The sequence below is a fragment of the Protopterus annectens genome, chromosome 7.part0 (assembly GCF_019279795.1).
Source record: "Protopterus annectens isolate FY-2018-M chromosome 7.part0, PAN1.0, whole genome shotgun sequence".
Taxonomy (NCBI): Eukaryota; Metazoa; Chordata; order Ceratodontiformes; family Protopteridae; genus Protopterus; species Protopterus annectens.
Window position 1 is genome coordinate 1,499,457,498 of NC_056739.1, and position 25,370 is coordinate 1,499,482,867.

The 25,370-nt window shown below is 36.1% G+C and overlaps 1 protein-coding gene across 3 annotated transcripts in view; it reads left to right on the plus strand.

Annotated features, from left to right (window-relative positions):
• Nucleotides 1-25,370, plus strand: part of SLC6A11 (solute carrier family 6 member 11) — a 1,657,595-nt gene that overhangs the window by 636,238 nt on the left and 995,987 nt on the right. For all 3 annotated transcript variants that reach the window (XM_044078040.1, XM_044078041.1, XM_044078039.1), the window contains exon 7: nt 8,697-8,831. In XM_044078040.1, the coding sequence (XP_043933975.1) occupies nt 8,697-8,831 (135 nt within the window). The remainder of the gene's footprint in view (nt 1-8,696; nt 8,832-25,370) is intronic.

The following is a 25,370-nucleotide window of genomic DNA, read 5'->3' on the forward strand; positions in this document are numbered from 1 at the left end:
AGAAGCATGTTCTAATAAAATTGCTAAGTTTGCATCTGACTGCCCATATAGAACGCATCATCATACAGCTTTAAGGATACTAGACTGGCTTGAGCTTCCCAACGTTATTCTTTACAACCAACTCTCTCTAACTCACAGAATTGTAACACAATCAACTAGAACCCCTGCACTACAAAATCTCATCCTTCCTTACCGTTCCAGCAGACAACTTCGCTATAACAACAAGAACTTACTCACCATCCCAAGGCCAACAACACTGCAGGAGAATCTTTATTTTCCAACTATATACTTTGTATATGGAACTCCCTTCCTAACTCCATTCTCTCAATCTCATCCACTAACCACTTTAAACTATCACTTAAAGCTTATCTAAAAAATAAGTGGCTATGTTCCTGTACTAACCCATCATGAGTGCTCTGATACATCACAGTATACCCAAAACATATCCAACTTCTTCCCAGTGTTTAATCCTTTGTTCCTACCGACTTGTCTTAACCTTATATCTTGACATAAGTCATACCTACAAATAGTTCTAGCTATGTTCAAAGCCCAGGTTTTGTTGTCAAGATGTAACAAATTTGTATGTTCTTATGTATACTACATTTTGTTTACTTGATAATGTGTGCATGAAAATTTACTGTTACTTATGGAGCTTTTCTCCCTGGGCCTCTGCTGAAAAAGGACCTGTGTCCAGTTGGACTTTCCCGGTAAACAAATGTTAAATAAATAAATAAATTCATTCTTCTACAGGCTGCTGAGCAATCTTTGCCTGGCTAACACTACTTCTTCAGACCCAGCCCTGAAGGAACTGTTGCTCATGCACAAACCAAGCAGTACGAGAAACACTAGATCCAGGGATCTGAACTTTGCTTGTGGCATAAACGTAACATGCTGGAAAGAGAGAGATGTGTCCCAAAGGATCTCCATACTGTGGAATAGGCTTCCCATCCATGTAAAATAGAGTTCACCCTGACCCTATTCAAATAAAACCTTGACAATTGGATGAGAAATCATAAAATTATGACCACACTTGCCCCTATGTCCATTATAGACAGAGGCTGTAAATAAGAAAAGTTGTATCCTAACTAACAGCCCCTAAAAATCCTTATTTACCTCCCTACTGACATGCATCCCTCCAATATTGACACCCAAGATACCAGGACCCAAATAATGGTTTAGGGTGCATTGCTTGGTTTGTAAGGATCTTAGTGGTTATTAGCCTGGTAACAATCTATAAACTAGGTGTTAGCCTAGTAACAACCTATGAACCTATAAGTAATTAAGCAAACACAAATAAATAGAAATATCAGTAAATAACCATATCACCAAAGGAAAACATATCACTTTTGTCCAAAAAAGTAATTAAAAGCAATTAATCTACCCCCCACAAAACCCATAATAGATAACAAAAGAATTCTGACACAGTTATTAAAACTGAAAAATGTTTGAAAATGAAAGAATTAGAGACAGAAAGCAAATGTAGACTAAACAGAAGAAAAATAAACAATATACAGAAAAGCAGATAAAAAGCAACTCAGCAAAACTATCTTAACATCAAGACATACCACATCTGTAGTAAACAAAGCAACAACATTCTCAATTAATCGAGTTAAAAAATGGCAATTGAAGAAAATAACAACAAAATAAGTATACCCAGTGGGCTTGCCTACTTACCTGGTTAACAGATGTACCTTGTTCAATTATGTAAAACAAAATACAAGAAAATGATTAAGATAAAAAATTATAATCTAGGGTATATGCCATCATTTATACATATATAGTATGTCATGATCACAATATGTCAACTCTCCTATTTTTCAGCTATGACCATCTAAGTCTTACTTTTATGCTATCTTCTCCCTGCTCTCCCGTTCCACTAAGATGTATTCCCCTATGTAATATCTGTCCCAGAATTTCAAGTTGCATCATAGCCTTTCACTGTTATTTTAAATTACTAGCCTCATACTAGGGATTGCTTTTTTGTCTGTTCTTGCATTCGTCATGTGTACCTACTGTATGAATTAATGTTGTGTAATCAGATTGTTTTATTTTTTTAAATAACTGTCTGTATTCAGTTTTGTCTTATTTTATTTAAAAACTTCTACTGTTATTATCTTATGTAATGCTTATGTGGTGTTTTTCTCCCTAGGGCTCCACTGAAAAGTGAACACTTCCCAGTGAGATTATCTTGGTTAATAAATGGAAAAAGATAAAATAAAACTAATACAGAGAATTTTATGAAGACTAATTGAATAATGAGTAAACAAGATCTAGTACATCAGACTATGACCTCCTTCCTCGAATCATAAAAAAGCAGAGATACTGACCTAAGTTATAAACTAAAATAAATAAATAAATAAATAAAATAACATTCTAGTTTTATACACGTTGGTCCCAACTTAACATATTCACAATACACCAAAAGTGTGCTAAATCAAAAAGCAAAGCCTAAGCAAAACATGATACAAGTTTTAGTTTTATGAAGTTGTCAGACTTGTCAAATGCTCTACTGTACCATCCAAAAGAGCAAATAGGTTCAATATATAGTCATATTGGAACAGAAGGCTGTTTCAGATACAGGACTGTACTTACTGCATTCATGTTTTATTTTATTTATTTTATTTGACATTTGTTAATGGAATAGTCCGACTGAGCCAAAGCCCTTTTTCAGCAGGGGCCCAGGGAGAAAAGCTCCACAGTAAAAATACAGATTAGAAAATTTAGTAGTGCATAAAGAAACAGTACAGGTGAAAACCAATGTGACATACATGCATCAAGTATACAAAGGTTCTTTGTTTATAGAAAGGAACAAGAACAATATAAATGCAGACTAGTCATTTAATACAACTAGAGACATATGTGTATATGTACAGGAAGAACCATATTTACAATATATATTAGAACTTCAGTGTTGTTAAAGTTGACTTACATGCTATAGACAATTTGTGTTGGAAATGTGATAGAAGATGTAAAGAAAGACTAGCAGAGCATTTGGGTGCAATTCAGAGCAACACGATATGGAATGCATTATATGAATGTGTTACACAAAATGGTCTGACTCACACTTCTTGATTTGCTAGACTGTAAGATATGACTTGGTGTACCAGAAATTAAGTTAAGTTAAATTTGTAATGTGGAAGGAAACCAGAGCACCCGGAGGAAACCCACATGAATGCATGAAGAACATGCAGACTCTGCACAGAAGGAACCCCAGCTGAGAATCGAACTAGAGAACCTCTTGCTGTGAGGTGACAATGCTACCGCTGCACCACTGCGCCATCCAAGGATCTGCAAACATCTGAGAGATATGTATTTTTTCACAGAGAGATGCTAGAAATGCTTGTACTTTCTGACAATGGGGGTAGCTTGGGAACTAAAGGCAGGTGACAAAAAGTGATGTCATTCAAGCTAACCCAGCAGTAATATTTGATATTAATTTAAGAACTCTGTCAGAGAGAGACTGAACATTTTGTAGTTTGTATTTGACCTAACAAGAACATCCATTCATTATCACATCTGCACTTGCCTTGTTGTAAGTAATTTTTTTAGGTCATAGTAACTCTTTGATATAGTTAGGAATATAGTAAAGATTAGATGTTTTCTGTATTTATTTCAAACTGTCCTGCAATGTTGTTTTAAATATTTCCTGTGATTTTGAACTCTGAAATAATTGTGTTTGTGTACTGAGTATTGTCTTGTTCTTTTATCATTTATTATTAAACATATTTAAACCTATCTTAGTGGCTGATATCCATGAGACATATTTGAGCTCTTAGAGTACTTGCATATGCATTTGGTGACACTGTACAGGCCACTCCTAAATAGCCTTGCTCTTGGTCAGACTACCATTTGGATTAATAGTAACATTACCCAGTAGGATTAGACATGCTTTGTTAAGAGCCTTAAAAGTAGCTGATGAGTGGTTCGTGGCAGTGGAAACTACCTTATAGTCTGGGCAGAAGGGGGCATAGCTAGTAAATTTGTGCCAGCCATTCCCAGGAGTGTGTGTGTGTGTGTGTGTGTGTGTGTGTGTGTCTGTATATAAATAAAACCTCAAAGAATGTGTGTGTTTGTGTGTGTGCGTGTGTTTGTGTGGGTGTGTGTGTGTGCATGTGTGTGTGCATGTGTGTGTGTGTGTGTGTGTGTGTGTGTGTGTGTGTGTGTGTGTGTGTGTGTGTGTGTGTGTGTGTGTGTGTGTGTGTGTGTGTGAGCTACTTGGGCAGGGACATGAAGCACTGGTTGGACAGAGAGGGTGCTGAAGGTCTTAGCTTGGCCACTAGGCTGAGATCTTAACTCTGTAGCTGTGCCAGTGGGGAGTCTTATTGGGAATCTGGAGAAAGAGAGATAAACCAGCCCCTGATTGACTGATCTCTGCATGCCCTTAAGGGAAATTGTACTTTACTGTGTGTAGTTGCCATCCTCCCACTGTATATGTCCCTTACTATTGCCAGTGGTGAGGATTGAGACTCCTTGATTACTGGGCCAATGCAGGAACATCACACTTGGTATAGCAGGGTCTTTAGGCCAGTGCGGTTTTTAATTGGAAACTGCATGAATGTGGCAATTTGGCAAACTGAGTTTTGTCAAATGTAAAATTTTCTAACTCTGTTTTAAAATAACATCAGTGACACTAGAGTTTTCTCTTCCACCACTGTTGTGTGGACCTAGAGTTTTATATAGAAGTCCACGGAGTGTGGGAAATGTCCTCCCCCAAATGGGGGTGCAGTGGAGTTGCTCCCACCAAACAAAATTGTCCTATCTTTGCTGAAGTTAGTTTCAATGAGAACTTTTTGAATTTTCTACCTTTGCTGAAACTGCCTTCAGCAAGTCAATATGATTCTCTTTGTCCTAAAATTCAGACATGCAGCTATCCAGTTTCTCACTCCTCACCCAACCTCCACCCCTCCCAGTTTTCTAGCCAGCCTTTGGTATGAGACCAAAACAAGGGCCTTTCTGATGTTGAGATAGGCTATATATATTTGTACTCCCTTAATAAGTTAACCTGCAACCCAGCCATAGAACTGGATCAGTTTTTACTTGACAGTGCCTTCTAGTCATGATTTCATGAAGTTCACTATTCTGGAGATTACTTGATCTCTAGAAATGCTACCAGACATCTGCTTAGTATATTATTTGTGGCTTTCCTGTCAATGTTAAACTGGCAACTTTGTATTGGATTTTTCTTCTCCCCTGCCCACTTCTGAAAGGGTTCAACACTTGCAGTATTTCCATTCATTGGGCACTACTGCAGCAACCACTAATCTGTTAAAGATCTCCAACAGAAGGATCTTCCAACACACTGGCTAGATTGGAGGGGATGCTTGGATGCATCCTATCTGATCTGTATGCTTTTTTCTCCATAAGAGCAACCATTTTCTTCTGAATCTCTTCCATTTTTTTCTTGGTTTCTGTTTACTACTCTCCCCTTTATGCCTTTATCCCCCACAACATGACACATTTTACGTGGAAACACTTAAGCATTTCTCCTTGGGTCTCCCCTGAAAATGGGCTCTGTCCATGTTAGAGTTTCCCAGTAAACAAATGTTAAATAAAGCAGAATAAAATGAATAACCACAAGTAACACAATCATGAATAAAGTGATTCAGACACACCAAGGCTGGCTCACTGTCACAATAATTTATTAACTAAAAAGTTGATTTGCTTAAGTAATAAATTATTGTGATAGTGAGTGAGCCTTGGTGTGCCTAAACCACTTGTAAATGTTAAATAAATAAAAGATAATTATTCAGTGTTTCTGATTTTTTTCTGGTCTTCTGTGATTTCCTCCCATCTTTGCTCAGACTGGTTAATTCTTTTCCTCTCTTACTTCTTTCTGCTATATACTTAAAAAAGTGTGTTTCCCTTTGTGTTTTTCTATACTAACTTCCTTTCAGCTTTAGCCTTTGCTGCCGTTATATTTGCACATTCTTCTAGCTGCCTTGTGCTTTGGCTCCTCTTCTTCATCCCTCCTTTACATTTCATCTTTGTCCCATCATTTGCCCTAATTGCTCACATTCCTATGTAGCCAAATTGAAATTCTTCTTTGGACATTTTGACTCTTCTTCACACCCTTGTCTATACCCCTGAGCATGCCAACCTTGACTTATTCCCACAGATTATTTACTCCCTTAATTTGTTCGTATTTCCCTATCTCATCCTCATGCACCACCTTGCTAACAAATGCTAACCCTACCTTTACCCCTGCCCCTAAACCTAAACTTAATCCTTTACAAAAGTACTCTCCATAACAGTGCTAACACACAAAACAGACCCAGACACAAAGTCCAACATACACACATGAACTACACAGCATCCATTCCCCCTTATTCTACCCCTAACCAGTAACACTTGCACAAACACTCACCTTTCACACATGTACATTACAGAAGCTGTCACCTACCTTAACATTTACTCTAACCCTAATCACCAAACACAACCGCACGTGCAGACACACCCACACATACACACACGCACACACACACACACACATGCACATTCTCTCTCACTTTCAACCGTACACTTATTTTGCAAGCACACGTCCTGTTTTGAACATAATGTACACATGCGCAAACATCTATGCACACACAATACTCTTTTGACAAAATTTTAAATTGACAGACTATTGTGGATCTACCTATATATATGAAGTGTGTGTGTGTGTGTGTGTGTGTGTGTGTGTGTGTGTGTGTGTGTGTGTGTGGGTGTGTGTGTTTTAAACAATGGCCTTCACACTATGATCTTGCAGTGCTTAAGTGTTTACTATTGTAATTTCTGTGAAACTCTTCCCCTTTATCATAAAGACCTCTCCTACATCAAATTCAGATCTGATTGCAAAGCTTACTTCTGCAACCAAGTCAAATGCTCATGTACCATGGACCACATCACCAAACCACAAATACCACTGCTTCTTAACAACTCATCCTTAGCGTTCCTATGCTTTCTTAATTAAAAAAAATACATATAAACAAAATAATATTAGTGCATACATGTAAACATTGTACTTAGTTTAGTTCTCACTGCATTTATTTATACCTTTCGTCATTGGGCAATTTGTATCGTTCCATGCAACTATTATAATGTGTTATTTCTTTCCATAAGATTGTGATTATATTCACCCTGGCTGTGACTGAAATTTATCCACTGAGATAAAAGCATTAACCTAGTAAGCAAACAAAATAAACACATAAATAAGTAAACAACTATCTTGCATGAGATTGAGGCCTGCTGTGATAACTGATGTATTTATAAAGCTATTCTTATTACCCTTCTTAGTGGTCAGATGTTTTTCTTTTAATTTTGACTATTTCAATAGTGGCATCAAGAGACTGCTGCTGAGTATGAAGCTGTAGTTTTGGGACATTTTTGGATGAGGAGGAGCCATACTTGGTCTGAGTGGAGGAAGCACATCCTGCTCTTATAAATGTAGGGTCAGAGAGACAGAGAAAGGGGGAGTTAGATCTGGGCATCTCTGTCAGAGAGAGAGAAAGAGAGCTAGATGAAGTACTTTTGACACATACCCAGGCAGGGCCCTGTAGAAAATGAAAGACTGTGTACCAGAAACATTTACCTCCAAGTGGCCATTTCTTTTTTTTTTTTTTTTTTTTTTTTTAATTAAAACTTGCAGACTTCAAGAAAGTACACAGAAATATGTTAGAGGAATTTGCCCATTACAGTGAGTAAATGCTTGTTGCAAAAAATCTGGTCAAGTATAAATAATACTTAAAATGCATTAACATTCTGGGATTTCCTGCCAAGGTTAGTTAGCACTGTTGGTGTGGTAGGAAACTTGAATGGCTGCTTCCAGACTGGCTTAGTGGCTTGATGCTTGCAGACATTTTGTGAGGGGGTCAAACCTGGAACTTCAGATTGCAAGCAAAATTAGGAATGTCACCTGGACAATGGCAAAGAAGAGATGCTGCTGGTTGCAACCCTCCTGAACAAAATTTTGGCTTACTGGAGTCATTTAGGGCTTGTTGTCTTGGGCACATATCAGTCCCTCAGTGAATTTTATGTACTTTCAGATTAGGACCACTTTTAATAAGTGCAAGAACCTTCTGTGGCATATTCAAAGTAAGCTTAACAGACATAAAGAATTAACTATGGTTTGTCAAGAAATACAAACCGTAATGAAAAGTAATAGTTCTATCCTTCTCAATGTGATGGAAATAGCAGATGCTTACTGATCTAACTTTCTGTTTGTTGTCATATATTTTTGTGTGTAGGAGAATTGTATCAAACTACTAGTGTATAGAACTAACCATTACTTTTATAGTCTTATTGATGGCTCAAGAAATTAAGCAGTGACCCTCACAGTACAGTTTATTAGGCACTAATGTAAATAGAGCTTAATAACTTGGGATGTATGTACATTCTGCATGTGTGCATGTACATGAAAACAGTATAACATGAACATGGGGAACTATTGAGAATATGTGTCACTTGAGACTTCAGTATAAATTAATAAACTGTTAACTGTGATACACAAAATTAACACTATAAGAAATTGAAAAAATTAATCCTAGCACAGTAAATCATAGGTTTACAAAATTTCTGCCTTTAAATATGTCTTTTTAATCATTCAGTTTTTGTATTATACCTGCAAGAAACAAAGTCTTTTGCTGTTTGTAGCAAATGTAGATAAACTATAATGTGGATGTTTGCCTACAGTCATGACATAAGTTCTCCATTGTTTTTAGGTCGTGTATGTGACAGCTACATTCCCGTATGTGATGCTACTGATTTTGTTGATTCGAGGAGTAACGTTGCCTGGAGCTGCAGATGGGATTAAGTTTTATTTGTACCCAGACATCTCTCGCTTGTCAGACCCACAGGTGGGTGTTTGCAATTAGAACAGAAGGATAGATTAGAATTTTTCACTCCATTACAGTTAAAGTACACATTTAACAGTAATGCACAGTCTCAGTACTGATGTCTTTCCTTTGAGTGTTTTTGCCTTTGTACAATGCTTACATCTGGACAAGGGCTTCTTATTCTGATTATCTACTTGTATAAATAATGAAAAATATGCCATCACTGATGCACCATTTTATGATTGATGAGATTTTGGGAACAGTGAATACGAGTTTTTACATCATTCTTTCTGGCTAGCATTCTCTCCCACCCCTTCTCATAGCTATCAAGTTTAGTTCTTCACTTCTTTTAGTTTCTGTCTGCTGCTGTCATGAAGATGTCAAGAAGGTGAGACAGCAGCCTGAAGTAGCAGTTTTTATCCTGCAGATGTTTAGAAGTTTTCTTATATCCCTAACAGCCCTACTCTTCTAGCCTGTTGGCAACACCGAGCTATTGCAAGTGACTATCCCATACCCACAATTATTTACTTGTATGCATTCATGACTTAGCCAGGCTATCTGCCATGAGTCCTTATACACAGAAGCACATGGCAATGCCTTCTTCTAGGTAGGACTCCTGCCGTATGACTTAAACTGACTCCATCTCCTGGAGATCGCCGAACCAGTCTCAGCTGGTCACTAATGTCCCTCCCACAGTGACTCCTCCAGTACTCAGGCCAGATATGTAACCCAGGATATCTGGTCACAGTCAGGACTCTGTCTGTTTCTGCCATACATCCAGACCCACAAATAAAGCCTACTACTGTCTGTGTTGTGTTTCCTTAGTTGCAACACCTTGTACTTTTTTAATTAGCCATTATGTTTGCCATTTTAAATTTGACTGCATTCATTAATAAGATAACTCTGTAAATATTATACAACAGCGGAATGTGTTATGCAAAAGACACCATATCTTATCGCTTATATTGAAGGTTATGATTGTGTTTCTTGTTATAACCACATATGTGTTCATGACATGGATGAAAACTTTGCATCAGTTTAATCTTTTTTCACTGTAGGAATTACCAATATACCAGCCATTCTAGCAATGGCTTTTCAGCAGCACACTGTTATGTTTAGATGACTAGCTATGGTACCCCTCTTAAGTGTAAAGGTATGACAAGTTCAGTCTTGAGAAGGATTCCTTAAGTGGTACATGCTATACATAAAAGGATACCATTACAATACAGGTTTTAATGGTGGACTTTTCCGGAGTGATATGCACACTTAAGAAAATTCATCTCTATCAAAAAAACTATTGATCAACATGCATATTGTTTTTTTTTTTTTTTCATATTTTTGAAAAGCTCTCACTGGAGATAGACTGCTTTCTACTTACTATAACCTATTTTTTTAATAAATGGAAAGTAGTACTGCTGTGTCTGAAATGGACTTAAAAAGAGAATAATTATTTATAAATATGTCACCGCAGAGCTGCTGCATCTCCTCACAACAGCAGAAATAGCTAAAATAAAAAGAAACTAGTAACCCAAAATCACACAAAACCAAAACTCCAATGTGCAGTCCAGTATCAATAAAGGCTTTCCTCCATAGTAGAAATGTAATTCCTTAAATAATCCACTGCAGTTCAACAAAAATTACAAGTTTTAATGAAAAAACAATAAAAGACAGCAAAAAGCAACCAGAGTGAGCACTTTCATATCCTCCACGGAGACTTCATCAGAATCTACATTTTTCCACTCACCCTCAGTTTAAATAATGGTTCCAATTGTTTAATTAGTTAATTCGTTTTGAAATCCTATAGGCTGGCCATAAATTAATACAAATTTTAACTCTTTCTTGCATGAAACCTTTCCATAAAAGAGGTTGTTAAAAAAGTTATAAAAAGATACATTGTTTAAAACTCATCCAAAACAGTACAATAGGAAAAACTGGACTTCCATCAGAAACTTGTTTTGTTAAAAGACAGTAGTAAAAATATTATACACAATCTTGTAAATGAGATATGTCAACCTTAAATAGGTATAAAGTTTATAATACTTATAAAATACTGAGCTAAAGGTTCATTGTTGTTCCATTAAGTGTTCATATTAAAAAATCTTATTAGAAAATTCTTATTAAAAAAAAAAATGATATACACAAGTTCATTTTAAAAAAAAAAAATTATGTAGTATATAAATATTCTAATAAAATAATATATTGTAAATACATATATTATACCCTAAAATAGAATAACATGAGGTAAAATGAAATAAAATGTTATGTAAGATAAATTGAAATAAAATGTTGCATAAGATAAAATGGTGACCTTAGTGGTGCCTCTTGGGGTCCTCTGACAAGATCTTGAGTGCAGGGTTGATGGATATGTGGTCATTTAGTCCATTATTCCGGCATGCATCCAGTCTTAACTGCCAGATCATTTCCCAAAATTCAATTTTAGTTTCCCAGTCCCCTCCTCTCTCATGCTTACCCACTTCTTCCAATATCCAAAATTTAAAATCAGCCTCCTTACACATTCTGGTGTGTCTAAAGAGAGCATTTGTGTAATTCATCTTAGTGATGTCTCTATTGTGTTCATATATGCGGGCCCTTAAATTACATTCGGTTTTTCCAATATAATATTTCCAACACTTCTTACAATAACACAAATACACCACCCTCTTTGTGTAACAACTATAATATTTATTTCCCATCAACCGCCTATTTAGAGTGGGGAGGTCAAGATCTTTAGTCCCTGCTATAAATGAACATTGTGCACATCTACCACATTTGAATGTGCCATATTTAGTGCACGTTCCCCCTTTCACTTTTGTGTTTTTCTTTTTCTCAAATATATTTTTTAAGTTCTTATTTTTCCTAAAAGTGTATCTAGGTGTTTGCTTAAACACATCTACTTTGGTGGGCATTCTACTGAACATTCCCCAGATCTCATTTATGCATCTCTTTATCCATCCCACACCATTAAAGTGTGTCAAAATTAAATAGGGCAGGCTCTTTTCTTTATCTTTGTTGTTACTATTTATTTCATCTACTTCGACACCCCCAGCGTTTGTCAATAATGGTTTATATACCATACCCCATTTATTCAGTACAAACTCCTTGTTTTTCACAATCATGTGGTCTGGGTACCCTCTCTCCTTACACATGTTTTGGAGGATCTCCATTTCCTGTATTAGGTCAATTCTATCAGATGTCATCCTGGCCGCTCTAATCATTTGACCTTTTATTATGTTCACTTTAGAATGGTAGGGGTGGTCGTCAGAAAGTGTAGATAGGAATTAGAAAAACAATCCTTCCTATATATTCTAGATTTATATTTGTTTTTAATATGATCCTTTATTATTTTTACATCTAGGTAATGTGTTTCATCTGTATTTATTTCGAATGTAAATTTAAGGAATTCTGTACTATTATTCATATAGTCAATGAACTCTGTTATTTTTTCTTTGCTTCCATCCCATAGAATGAAAATATCGTCCAAAAATCTATAATACCCGCTGATGAATTTGTAAAAAATCGAGTTGAAAATAAATTGTCTTTCCCAAAATAACATAATAATATTTGCGTAAATGGGTGCACAGGCTGACCCCATAGCCACACCATCTATCTGATGGTATATGTCACCTTGAAAGTAAATATAATTATATTTCAGCACAAGTTCCATATTCTCTAAAACCAATTAAAAATCATCCGGTGTTAACATTTTCATTTCCACTAACATTTTTTCAAACCAATCAAGCCCTGTATTATGTGGAATAACTGAAAATAAATCTTTTACATCAACAGTCACAAAAAATGTGCTTTCCTTGTAGGGTTTGGACCCAATCTTGGTAAGGAAGTCCCAAGAATCAATTAAAATGTGGGGGTATTTTTTGTAAAATTCCTTTAGTTTAAAATCTACGAAAATTGCCAGAGGTTGTGTCTTGGATCCTTGTGAGGATACTATAGGTCTTAGGGGTGGGTTTTCCCTGTCTTTGTGTAATTTTGGTATACCAAAAATAACTGGAATAACCGGTTTTGATACTTTCAGAAAATTGTACAGTTCTTTGTCTATAAGTCCTTGTAATAAGTTGTCTTCCAAAATCATATCTATTTTCCTGTATGAGATGTTTACCTCATTTCTAGATACTAAAGTGTACCGGTTATCTTTGTCTAATATATCACATATTCTCTTGGTATAGTCCCATGTGTCCATTAGGACTACCCCCCCCCCCTTATCTGGCTTCATTATCCGTAAATTAACATTGTCCCTTAGTTCTTCTAAAATGTGTGTTTCCTCTTTAGTTAAATTATCTATTGTTACTTGCTTGTTGCACCCATCCCTTATTGTACCTGTAACACATTTTTCAAAATTTAAAATATCATGATGTAAGGGAGGGTTAAAAGTACTAGCTTTCTTATGACTACTTCTCTTGCTATTGTTATTCCTTTCCTGGAACATATGAAATAAATTCAATTTTCTTGTAAAAAGTTTAATGTCTAATAAAATTTCATCTATACTCGTTTTTTTAACAGGGACAAATGTAAAACCTTTTGTAAAAAGATTAAAGTGTTCTTGTTTTATCTCTACGTCTGTGTAGTTGTAAATAAAAAAGTTATCCTGTGAGTAAATACCCAACCTGGGTCCATTATTTCTATCAGTGTCATTTGAGTTGTCTGATATGTTTGCATGATACAATGGGGAGAGATTCATCATTGACTCTCCCTGCCCCCCCCTCCTTCTCTGTGGTGGAATATAATAGTTCCTCGTAACTGTTGAATAGGAGGGTTGGTGTTCCAAGTTCCTTATCCTTTCGGACCTTCTCGGTCCTTGTTCCCCTAAAGGGATTTCTCTATTAGTGTCTTCTTGTGAATGATAATTATGTGTATAACCTTGTTCTTCCTGATACCCTCCATGTTCATAGGCTTCATTCCCTATGTCTTTTCTTCTATTAAAAAAAACACCTTTATATAGTTATACTTCACCCTAAAATTCCTATTGTCACAGTAGTAAGCTCACCCCATTCTATAATCATACCGATCCCTTTCTAATTTCCTAGTTTTCCTGTTCTGGTTTTTTAAAATAACATTGTCGACATCATGCATAGTCCTAAAGTAAATATTTTTGTACTCATCAATCAAAAATAAAAGGTCTGAGTTGATTTCACCATTGAGTCTATCAATTTCAGTCTTACAGTCAACCATAATTTCCTCATTGTTTTTAATCATTGCCTTTAAAATGGCCAGCCCACAATCATTTAATATATTAACAATGGTTTTAAAAAATTCAGAGTCAAAAACAGTGTTGTTAGGGAACTTATTAATTCTAAGTCCCTTTGGTACTATCTTGTTATCGATACATCTATTAAGATACCAATTGTCCAACGCTAAACTTTTAACTTTAGTTAAAAGCTGTTTTAAAGTCTTACATTTGTCCTTGTATCCAAGGTTTATGTTTCGCGTTTGCTCCTCTCTTGGTTTGTAAGTTCCAAATGAATTTTCCAAACATTTGGAAAAGTCCATGTTCAAATAATGTCCCCCAAAGTTCTCTTTCTGTCTCCTATCTCCACTGCTACGAGCGTTAGCGTTCACGCCCTCAGAACGCTCATTGCTGGACCGGAAGTGTTCTCCACTCTTTCCTGTGCAACCTGCTTCTTTGTTGCAAGTCGGTGTAACCTGATTACAGTCCCCCAGGCGCCTAGGTGTACGTTGCGCACAAGAGATATCATTTGTAGTTTCTATTCCATTATTGTTGTTCTGTGAGTAGCTCTGAATCAGTTTAATCAACTCCATTAATAAGGAACTGCTCTCCATTCCAACGGGGAATCCTTGATACCAGAATAACGCCAAAAATCAGTAACTAGTAACCAAAAATCACACAAAACCACAAAACAAAAACTCCAGTGCGCATTCCAGTATCAATAAAGGCTTTCCTCCATAGTAGAAATGTAATTCCTTCAATAATCCACCGCAGCTCAGCAAAAATTACAAGTTTTAATGAAAAAAACAATAAAAGACAGTAAAAAACAACCAGATTGAGCGCTTTCATCTCCTCCACGGAGACTTCATCAGAATCTACATTTTTCCACTCACCCTCAGTTTAAATAATGGTTCCAATTGTTTAATTAGTTAATTCGTTTTGAAATCCTATAGGCTGGCCATAAATTAATACAAATTTTAACTCTTTCTTGCATGAAACCTTTCTTCCTTACCAAGATTGGGTCCAAATCCTACAAGGAAAGCACAATTTTTGTGACTGTTGATGTAAAAGATTTATTTTCAGTTATTCCACATAATACAGGGCTTGATTGGTTGGAAATGAAAATGTTAACACCGGATGATTTTAAATTAGTTTTAGAGAATATGGAACTTGTGCTGAAATATAATTATATTTACTTTCAAGGTGACATATACCATCAGATAGATGGTGTGGCTATGGGGTCAGCCTGTGCACCCATTTACGCAAATATTATTATGTTATTTTGGGAAAGACAATTTATTTTCAACTCGATTTTTTACAAATTCATCAGCGGGTATTATAGATTTTTGGACGATATTTTCATTCTATGGGATGGAAGCAAAGAAAAAATAACAGAGTTCATTGACTATATGAATAATAGTACAGAATTCCTTAAATTTACATTTGAAATAAATACAGATGAAACACATTACCTAGATGTAAAAATAATAAAGGATCATATTAAAAACAAATATAAATCTAGAATATATAGGAAGGATTGTTTTTCTAATTCCTATCTACATTTTATGAGTGACCACCCCTACCATTCTAAAGTGAACATAATAAAAGGTCAAATGATTAGAGTGACCAGGATGACATCTGATAGAATTGACCTAATACAGGAAATGGAGATCCTCCAAAACATGTGTAAGGAGAGAGGATACCCAGACCACATGATTGTGAAAAACAAGGAGTTTGTACTGAATAAATGGGGTATGGTATATAAACCATTATTGACAAACGCTGGGGGTGTCGAAGTAGATGAAATAAATAGTAACAACAAAGATAAAGAAAAGAGCCTGCCCTATTTAATTTTGACACACTTTAATGGTGTGGGATGGATAAAGAGATGCATAAATGAGATCTGGGGAACGTTCAATAGAATGCCCACCAAAGTAGATGTGTTTAAGCAAACACCTAGATACACTTTTAGGAAAAATAAGAACTTAAAAAATATATTTGAGAAAAAGAAAAAGAATACAAAGGTGAAAGGGGGGACATGCACTAAATATGGCACATTCAAATGTGGTAGATGTGCACAATGTTCATTTATAGCAGGGACTAAAGATCTTGACCTCCCCACTCTAAATAGGCAGTTGATGGGAAATAAATATTATAGTTGTTACACAAAGGGGGTGGTGTATTTGTGTTATTGTAAGAAGTGTTGGAAATATTATATTGGAAAAACCGAACGTAATTTAAGGGCCCGCATTTATGAACACATATGTCTTTAGACACAGCAGAACGTGTAAGGAGGCTGATTTTAAATTTTGGATATTGGAAGAAGTGGGTAAGCATGAGAGAGGAGGGGACTGGGAAACTAAAATTTAATTTAGGGAAATGATCTGGCAGTTAAGACTGGATGCATATGGGAATAATGGACTAAATGACCACATATCCATCAACCCTGCACTCAAGATCTTGTCAGAGGACCCCAAGAGGCACCACTAAGGTCGCCATTTTATCTTATACAACATTTTATTTCAATTTATCTTACATAACATTTTATTTCATTTTACCTCATGTTATTCTATTTTGTGGTATAATATATGTATTTACAATATATTATTGGTGGGAGTTGCGTTGATGTAGCCTCTGATATAAGACTACCCATCTACATCTGATACTGATAGAACAGCGTGTTTACTATTACTAATCCAAACGCGAATGCGTTCAGCCATTTGTGTTATTGTAAGAAGTGTTGGAAATATTATATTGGAAAAACCGAACGTAATTTAAGGGCCCGCATTTATGAACACATATGTCTTTAGACACAGCAGAACGTGTAAGGAGGCTGATTTTAAATTTTGGATATTGGAAGAAGTGGGTAAGCATGAGAGAGGAGGGGACTGGGAAACTAAAATTTAATTTAGGGAAATGATCTGGCAGTTAAGACTGGATGCATATGGGAATAATGGACTAAATGACCACATATCCATCAACCCTGCACTCAAGATCTTGTCAGAGGACCCCAAGAGGCACCACTAAGGTCGCCATTTTATCTTATACAACATTTTATTTCAATTTATCTTACATAACATTTTATTTCATTTTACCTCATGTTATTCTATTTTGTGGTATAATATATGTATTTACAATATATTATTGGTGGGAGTTGCGTTGATGTAGCCTCTGATATAAGACTACTCATCTACCTCTGATACTGATAGAACAGCGTGTTTACTATTACTAATCCAAACGCGAATGCGTTCAGCCTTAAGGTGGCACTAAATTGGTAGGATTGCAATAATATTGTTGGTGGACAGATTAACGCGAATGCGTTTAGTATAGTCTTTCTTGTAATGCTACTCCGCTACTGTCTGCATTCATTCTGTAGCACGTGGATCTTTGCTCAGCTATACGCGAATGCGTTTAGCTTTCAGGTAGCGCTACATAAGTGGGACCCCTCTGATACTGATACCGATACTGCTTAAGCTGGTATAGGAACCCTTTACATCTCACGCAAATGCTGGTTTTGTATGCTGTGCTGTTCCAACCTATGAGTACTTACGGGCTGTGCAAACGTGAATAATTTTAGATAGTTTGGCTAGCTTTTAAAGTGACTGCTCTTGAATTTATTGCTAACTTAGAAGTGAATGCGTTTAGTTATTAGGTTTGCCTTACATTGGGACTGCTCCTATCCTAGTCCTCACAACTATTGCTTTCACATATCATATTTCTGTATACGCAATAGCGTTCCGTGTTATGACTTGCTATTTACAACATCTACACCTCCTAAAGAGACTGGAAAGTGTTTCAATTGAATTGTTTATGTTAACGTGAATGCGTTCACTGCATTACTCTGGTGTGTGTGGTGATTTGCTGTAACACTAGGCTCTATATATTATTAGCTATACAGTTATTTATTTGAAATGTACTTTTCACCATTAATATGTACATCCTAAAGAGTTATATCAACTATGTGTAACGTTGCTTTGCTTACCAGTTGCATAACCTGTCTTTTATTGCATTTTGACTCTGAATTGTAACCCTGTATGTTAATATTGTACTCTAACATTATCTTTTGTCCTCTCTCCCTCCTCTAACAGCTCTCCCTCCACGACCCTGTGTCTTTGCCTGGGTTGTATCCCTCTAATTTCACTATTAGGGTGTTCCCCACAGAATACCCTTGGACTCGGTCAGGACATTGTCTTCTTCTACCACCCTCTACCACCAGAAAAAAGAGAGTATGTCTACCTAGTCATGCTATAATACGTTTTAACTAAATGTTCCTGCTAAACTTTCAGACTGCCACTAGCTAAGCAGCCAGCAGCTACCCCTCCGTACTCCTTCATTTCCCCTCACAGTCTCCTCGGACGGCCACATAGGCTATCCTCTCTCCCCCTTCTAGTACAGCTCCACGCCTGGTAGCTCCCTTGTTTGCTTACTGCACTACTACTTTGTCCACTAGATGTTATACTTTTCTCATCCCTATTTGGGATATTAGTACTGACTTCTGCCTTACACTTTTATTCTCCCCTCCTTATACTAATCCTTTTCCTCCTTTACCTCTCTGTCTCATCCTCTCCCCTGAGGATACTTTCTCTTGCCTTGATTCCCCCTTCCTTCCCTGATACTTTTTCCACTCTCCTCTGGTCTACTTTGTGTGCCCCGCTCTGCTCCCCACCCTACCCCCATATCCCACCCACCCCCAGGGGTCCTACATTTATATTTCTACAAGCCACACCTCCTACTACTGCTATCCTATCCAATTCACAGTCTCACAAATTGTGTAACTTCCTTCACTTAGTCACACCTACATACCACTTTAACCAACCCACCACTATCTCACTAAAGTCCTATACCAGTACAGCCCCTTCCACTCTACCCCCTACTCCCACCACACACCCCTCTACAACATATCAGGAAACCCTACTTCACATACAACTATCTTATCATGTCTACAACTATCCTCCACTCACAACTTAAACTACCTATCACCTTCTTACTATTATTCCTTCTCATTACTACCTACTTCTTAACCTCCTATGAACACTCCTTAACTATTTCTCTCTCACTTCCCTCAAAACATACTAGTACACCTACAACATACCTACCTTCATCCTATTTACCTACCTCATCACAAACCATATATCTACTTCCCAAATACCATAGACTATTTCATTGTAAACTACGAAAATCTAAATCAAAGAAAGTATTTGACACATCTCTAAAACACATATCCAAAAACTATGGTCTACTACTCCATCTACTTCAGGACGGTGACATACACCCCAATCCAGGCCCTCAACCTACAACTACTGAAACACACAGTCACCATATAAAAGCTCTCCTTCCTCCATCAACTATAACTACAAACATACTATCCTTGGCCCACCTAAATATATGCAGTATCTGTAATAAAGTTAGTCAAATACACGCCCTACTAGAAGTACACAACTTTGACATTCTATGCTTATCAGAAACCTGGCTAAAACCATCTATTAAAGATATTGAAATTACCCCACCTGGATATAACATTGTTAGACTTGATCGCACCTCCAAGAAAGGAGGTGGAGTAGCTATCCTATATAAATCTAACCTGAAGCTTACTCTTCTTGACCTTGCTCTTACCCAAAACAATAATGTCGAAATAATCTGCTCTAGAGTTCAAATTAATACTACTAAATCAATAAACATCATTTGTGCTTATCTGCCTCCAGGAAATAATATCCCCACATTAGAACAACTTCTTGAACAACTCTCAAATTACCTCCCTCAAGAAACACTACTCCTTGGAGACTTTAACATTGACTGGAAATCTTGTAACAATGCTAACCCTACTTCCCCTTTAAACCTTTTGGTTTCAAACAACTAATTGATAGTGCCACTAGAATAAATAAAACAAGCAAAAAGAAACCACCTTAGACTGGGTTCTTACAAACTCCCCTGACAAAGCTACAAAACTGGCATCCTTCCTGATGACCTTAGCGATCACTCCCTCACATATGTCATTAGAGCTAAAACTCATCAAAACTTACCTACCTCACATAGAACACTATATTCAAAGAAACAATTTAATCCCCAAAGATTTCAAACAGAACTCTCACAATACAATTGGACCCTCTAAAGCACCTCTCTCTCAACAAAGCCGTAGAATATTTCAACTCAGCATTCCTTACAATCCTAAACCACCATGCCCCAAGTCGTACCATTAGAATAAAGACCAGAACAGCACCCTGGCTTACCTCTAATACTAAACAAAAGATCAGGCTTAAAAATAAATCTTGGAAGAAATGGCGCTCCTCTAGAAACCCAACAGACTATCAAACCTTTAGAGAGCTGAGAAACAAAACCAAAATGCTATTATTTCAGACAAAAAGAACTACTATGTAGAACTTCAGCAATCCACAAAAAGAACCAAAAGGTTCTGGTCTACTATCAATCATCTACTTACCCCAGGTAAAATAGTAACACCTAACCCACAGAATCTAGACCCTGATAATCCCTCTTTAATAGCCAATAACTTCAATAGCTTCTTTACTACTTCCATACAAACATTAGCAAGCCATTTATCCCCTGATGCTTCCCAACTGATCTTAAGTAACACCAACAAAGTCATTCCTTCCCTTCAACTTCAACCCATACCCACCTCCTACATACAATCTCTCTTACAAAACTTAACCCCTCTACTCCCTCAGGAGATAAGCTTCCTGCTGAATTCCTTCAGGTAGCAGCAAAAGCTATAGCCTACCCTGTTTCGATCCTAATAAACAGATCCATAAAAGAAAGTGGTTTTCCAGCAATCTGGAAGATATCACACATCATACCCTTACATAAAGGAGGCAAATCCACTGACCTCTCTAACTACCGCCCAATAGCACTATTATCTCCACTAGCTAAAATCATGGAAAAATGTATACACAAACAACTACTTAACCATCTCCTTCAAAATAACCTACTAGCAAACACTCAACATGGATTTAGACCCTCACATACTACGACCACTGCACTACTTTCCTTTACTAACACAATAAACTGTAACCGTAATAATAACAAACTAACTGCTTCTCTTTTCCTAGACCTGTCAAAAGCCTTCGACATGGTCAACCATAAACTTCTCCTACACATACTAAACTCACTTGCCTTGGATTTTTCCTCCTTAACCTGGTTCTCATCCTACCTTGAAAACCGACAACAAGCAGTACTCTGGAAAAATTCTCTATCTGCTCTACTACCCATCTCCTTAGGAGTACCTCAAGGATCAATATTAGGTCCACTCTTATTCTCTATCTTTATTAATGATCTTCAATCATCTATCCATAACACTACCTGCATACAATATGCAGATGATTCTACCATCATCTGTACAGCTCCCACCCAATCTGAACTCCAGTCACTCACACAATCTACCTTTTCAACCATTGAACAATGGTTCTCAAAAAGATGTCTCCTTCTCAACTCCAAGAAAACAAAACTATTACTATTCTCACCTACCCACAAATCTCCTCAACTAAATTTTACTATTACTGCAGCTGACAATTCTCTTATCTCCCCAGACTCTACTACCAAACTGCTTGGTGTTACTATTGATAATAATCTTAACTATGATTGTCATATCAATAACACTATAAAAGCAGTAAATAAAAGATAGGTTCACTGTACAGAATAAAACCCTTCCTTACTCCAGAAGCACGGACCACCTTAGCTCAATCACATCTTATCTCCACCCTACTGTATGCTTCCTCTATTTACACCAATCTCTCTAAAGGTAACCTGAAAAACTAACTACATCCTATCATAATATAGCCCGCTTTGCCACAGCATCCCAGTACAGAACTCACCACTGTAATAACTTAAAACAATTACAATGGTTAGAACTACCTAACAAGCTTATCTATCAACAACTCTTAATTACACATAACATTCTTTATCAACCAACAAAACACCAGCTCTCAGTAACCTCCTTACTCCCTACAAAAACTTGAAACAGCTGCGATCTGCGAAAAGATACAAGTCACCACAACTAGAATTACAAATTCAGCAGGCAACTGTCTATTTTCAAACTCCATAGGGAAAATATGGAATAACCTCCCCCAACACATTACCTCACTAGACTCCTTTCAACTTTTCAAAAAACAACTTCTATTACATCTTAACAACTTCTGGCTCTGCTCCTGTACCAATCCAGACTAAATGACTTCTTCGCTCTTCAGCCATACCTCCCTACGTAAAAATCACTATCTTTCCCTGCTATTTCAAATGACTAAATTACTGTACTGTTCAAAAAAAAAAAAAATATATGAATATATAGCTTAGGCTATTTGTTTTTTACCTGTTTTTTTTCGCTGTATTTTCTACTACACTAAAATGTATGCATTGTTGCTTAAATGTTTAACCTTGTTTTAATTGTGGAGCTTTTCTCCCCGGGCCTCCACTGAAAATGGAAATTATCCAGCTGGACTAGCCCGGTCAACAAATGTAAAATAAAAAATAAAAAAATAAATATTTTATTAGAATATTTATATACTACATAATTTTTTATTTTTTAAAATGAACTTGTGTATAACATTTTTTTTTTAATAAGAACTTTCTAATAAGATTTTTTAATATGAACACTTAATGGAACAACAATGAACCTTTAGCTCAGTATTTTATAAGTATTATAAATTTTATACCTATTTAAGGTTGACATATCTCATTTACAAGATTGTGTATAATATTTTTACTACTGTTTTTTAACAAAACAAGTTTCTGATGGAAGTCCAGTTTTTCCTATTGTACTGTTTTGGATGAGTTTTAAACAATTTATCTTTTTATAACTTTTTTAACAACCTCTTTTATGGAAAGGTTTCATGCAAGAAAGAGTTAAAATTTGTATGAATTTATGGCCAGCCTATAGGATTTCAAAACTAATTAACTAATTAAACAATTGGAACCATTATTTAAACTGAGGGTGAGTGGAAAAATGTAGATTCTGATGAAGTCTCCGTGGAGGAGATGAAAGCGCTCAATCTGGTTGCTTTTTACTGTCTTTTATTGTTTTTCCATTAAAACTTGTAATTTTTGCTGAACTGCGGTGGATTATTGAAGGAATTACATTTCTACTATGGAGGAAAGCCTTTATTGATACTGGACTGCGCATTGGAGTTTTTGATATAAAGTTTCATTAACATGAAAAGAGTGATAAGAATGTGGAATTTCTGCTTGGGTATTCTGTCTGTGGTAATGAGAAGGATTGTAAACTCTCACGAAATAGTAGCTTTCCCATATCCCATCTTTTTTAGCCTGACTCTTAATGAACTCCATAGATTTTGAGCAAATTTGTAATACCAAAGTATGTGAGGTAAGTTGGCATTCCCATATCCCATCTTTTCTAGCCTGACTCTTAATGAACCCCATAGATTTTGAGCAAATTTGTAATACCATATTATGTAAGGTACAAACAATCAAACAAAAAACCACCTCCAGAGGAAGCCTTAATAGGCAAAAATAGTAAAATGAAAAAAAGGCTTCCACCACAGCAAAAAGATCACTGAGAAATTCTGTTAAAATGTAGGCTTTAATAAAATGAAGAAATAAAAAGCACAAATTGTGCTGTTTAAGTTGCAGGTCAAACAGGATAAGCGCTTTCAGTTAAAAAACCTTCTTCAGGTGCATCTGATTGCTGTATGTGATTGGTTGAGCAATTAAGGATCTTTATTTAACAGCAGTAAGTCAGGTCTACACACTAGGATCTGAAGAAGGTTTTTTAACTGAAAGCGCTTATCCTGTTTGACCTGCAACTTAAACAGCACAATTTGTGCTTTTCATTTCTTCATTTTATTAAAGCCTACATTTTATCAGAATTTCTCAGTGAACTTTTTGCTGTGGTGGAAGCCTTTTTTTCATTTTACTAAAGTATGTAAGGTAGGTCGACATGCGTCCTTGGGCAAAAAGGAAGACAGGGGAAGAGTTTTAGTTAAATTTGTTCAGTCTAATTGGTGTGAAATAAGAGTTATTATTGATCATTAATTGTGTATACAGTAGATTTCTAAAAGGAGATAATTTAACAGTATTTTCTATAGCATGTGAAACTTGTTCCATGGTAATTTTATTGTTTATTCTATTCTAATAGATAGAGAATAGGGTACAGGTTTGATATTTTATTACTGTAATTAATTTGTACACAGTAGAAAGCATTTTCTTTTTATACAATAGACATCTCAGAACCGTTAATGAAGTATTAACATCTGTTTGCACATCTTTGGGTATCACAAAAGCAATGAAAGTCAATAGTGTAGCCACTCTGAATTAACTCCACCTGACACCAATGAACAAATTTTCATTGGCAAGATGAATCAGAGGGAGAAACATGGCAGAAATAATATAAAAAAACATTAATACGGTTAGCGCTTTCACATCACAGATGCTTCTTCAGACCATGAATGAAACAACATAAGCTACAACCACATTATATTCTTCTTAAGCTCTACCAAGTTGTTTTTAATTAATTCATTCCATCTATTCAGCACTCAGAGACAGCATATTAATAGGTATCTAGCCAGAAACATACTGCAGCTTGCTAACCCCAACAATTTAATACACAAACTGACATTTCATCAGTGAAGTAAAAATCGATCTATCAGTCTGTGATGTTTTGAGTGACAACAGGAACTTTGTACATCCTATAACAAACAAGAAGCATGAATTTAAAGTTAAGGCAAACTGTAAAGCAAGTAATTTAGTGTACTTGGCTGTGTGTTTAGCTTGCCCTTCCTTCTATGTTGGCATGACCACTCGCTCACTGAGAGAGAGGGTCAGAGAGCATTTGGCTGCCATCAGAATTAATGAACCAGATAGAAGTGCTCTAGCCAAACATGCTATCTATGCAGAGAGAATGCATCAGTTCCAGTTAAAAGTTATTGAACGCATTTTTCAAGATTTAAGGCTGGGCGACATGAAAAATAAACTGGAATTATGAGAGTTAAAATGGATTATTGAGTTACAGGCAGAAAAAGAACCAGGGCTTAATGATGAAACATTGATTAAGCCCTATTTAAAAACAAAACTTTTCTAAAATCTGCTTATATCGTTCATGTTTTATTAAAAGCTTTGTACTTGTTTTATTGATTTTTACTTCACTGATGAAATGTCAGTTTGTGTATTAAATTGTTGGGGTTAGCAAGCTGCAGTATGTTTCTGGCTAGATACCTATTAATATGCTGTCTCTTTCAGTGCTGAATAGATGGAATCAATTAATTAACAGCAACTTGGTAGAGCTTAAGAAGTATATAAAGTGGTTGTAGCTTATGTTGTTTCATTCATGGTCTGAAGAAGCATCTGTGATGTGAAAGCGCTAACCGTATTAAAGTTTTTTATATTATTTCTGCCGTGTTTCTCCTTCTGATTAATTTTGTTGA